Source organism: Rhipicephalus microplus, chromosome 5, assembly GCF_043290135.1.
Source record: "Rhipicephalus microplus isolate Deutch F79 chromosome 5, USDA_Rmic, whole genome shotgun sequence".
Classification (NCBI taxonomy): Eukaryota; Metazoa; Arthropoda; class Arachnida; order Ixodida; family Ixodidae; genus Rhipicephalus; species Rhipicephalus microplus.
The window spans coordinates 148131125-148132861 of NC_134704.1; the positions used below are offsets into that span (position 1 = coordinate 148131125).

Consider the following 1737-nt stretch of genomic DNA (forward strand, 5'->3'; position numbering starts at 1 on the left):
AATTCATTTGACATGACGTGATGCGCGTGCTCGCCGGCGTTGATTTCATCGCGTCACGCCGGCGTTGCCACGCTAGGCACTGGTCATGCAACGTACTCGCAGCGTGCGGGCCGCTGCATTGCTTTCACGCAAGCGTGTTTCAGCGCGTCCGGCGTCCCTCCATCACAAAAAGAGGAAGACGCAGTGTTGTCTCAGTAACGCATCGGCCTAGAGTAATGTTACTCTACGGCAAAAGCACGATATGCAGTATGTTGCCATTGCGATATGCAGCGCCATTGGGCAACGCCGACGAATGATGGTCCTGCCTGGCGTCAGACTATAGACTGCTCGCGTTTTGCTAACGTATAGCCTCGCTGTGGCCAGCGTGCGCACGTGTCTACGCTACATTGGAGTATATTAGGCCCTTGATGATGCGCTCGCGGTCGTTTTCTGGCTACAAATTTGGTGTTACGTGACATCAATGGATACTCAAATATATGACTGGTGCAAACATGATAATCCGGACACGCGTGTCGTGTAACAACATGACAACACAACACACTCATAGCGTGCTCGCGGCCCTTTCGCTCGCTCTACGTATACTAAATTTAGTATCACGTGACGTGAGTATATGACGAAGGTAAACGACACATTCAAACATGATAAACATGACACGGAAGTCTTGTACGGCATATTTTACCTCCACCTCGTAACCTTGCGCTTATTTTAAAGTGACATATCAACATTTCTCATTCATGCTTCGCATATCATCGATTCCCACTGTACGTGGGATCTGCCAATTTTTAGTGCTGAGATCGACTGTGCTTTGGCACCTGTTCGCGCCCGTTTTCTTAGGCACAACATTTTGCTCTTAATTTTCGGCGACTTAATTTAAGGAGTTTTGTTTTTTTCGGGGTGAGCCATCTGAATCCCGGATAACTCATTGAAAAACGTGCTGCAATGATACTGTAACTTTCCAGGTCATTTGAATTGTTGCAATGTGACGGCAAAGTAATTATTCTGAATTCGCAAAAATAAACATTCCGTTGATAGTCGTCACTTGTGTTATTTGGTATCATATCTCAATTTTTTTGCACATTTGCAAACCTTGACTTATTTCACGGTCAATGACTACTGTACAAGCGTGAGTTTTTCTACACGTTCAATGCGGGGTGTTTCGTAAGTTTGTTAGACATTATGAACGAGTGATACGCGCAGTACGTTACCTCACAGAGGAGGAAAAACCGGAGCCTCTTGCTGAGCAGAGGCAAGGCGAGCTCTTCCCACAGCGGATCGTATCGCGCAAAGCTGAAGAGATCTTCCACCGACAGACAAACGATAATTTCGCGCACAACCGTCGTGCAGAGAAGAGCAGCCTCCGCCGCGGCCCCCATGCCCCCTCCTCTGGTTCTTCTTCTTCTAAGCCGATGGCTTGCACCCAATACCAAGTAAATGGTCAAGTAGTGGGGAAATTCCTCGTTTTTGTTTTACATGGTAACACCACAAGGCCGTTAATTGTAAATCATAATAAACTTGAAATCCATATTTCGCGTCATGAAACATTCATAACGGGCTGAATTAAACACGTCATTCTTGTGATTGCTACAAAACGTGGAGGGCGTGTCAGCTTTGCCTTCTAGAGTAGAAAGCGACGGCCAATCTGGTTTCATGCTGATCGCCTTTTTATTCGTCAGTTTAGCGTCGCTTCTTGGTACTCCCGTCAACGATGTCGCAAGGAATGAAAGGGAAGTTCAAGTC

General features: G+C 46.7%; 1 protein-coding gene across 2 annotated transcripts in view; it reads right to left on the minus strand.

Annotated features, from left to right (window-relative positions):
* The window catches only part of LOC142817405 (uncharacterized), a 31223-nt gene extending 29843 nt beyond the window's left edge, over nucleotides 1–1380 (minus strand). For both annotated transcript variants that reach the window (XM_075894430.1, XM_075894429.1), the window contains exon 1: nucleotides 1206–1380. In XM_075894430.1, coding sequence (XP_075750545.1) covers nucleotides 1206–1373 — 168 coding nt within the window. In that variant the 5' untranslated portion in view covers nucleotides 1374–1380. The remainder of the gene's footprint in view (nucleotides 1–1205) is intronic.
* Between the last annotated feature and the right edge of the window lie 357 nt (nucleotides 1381–1737).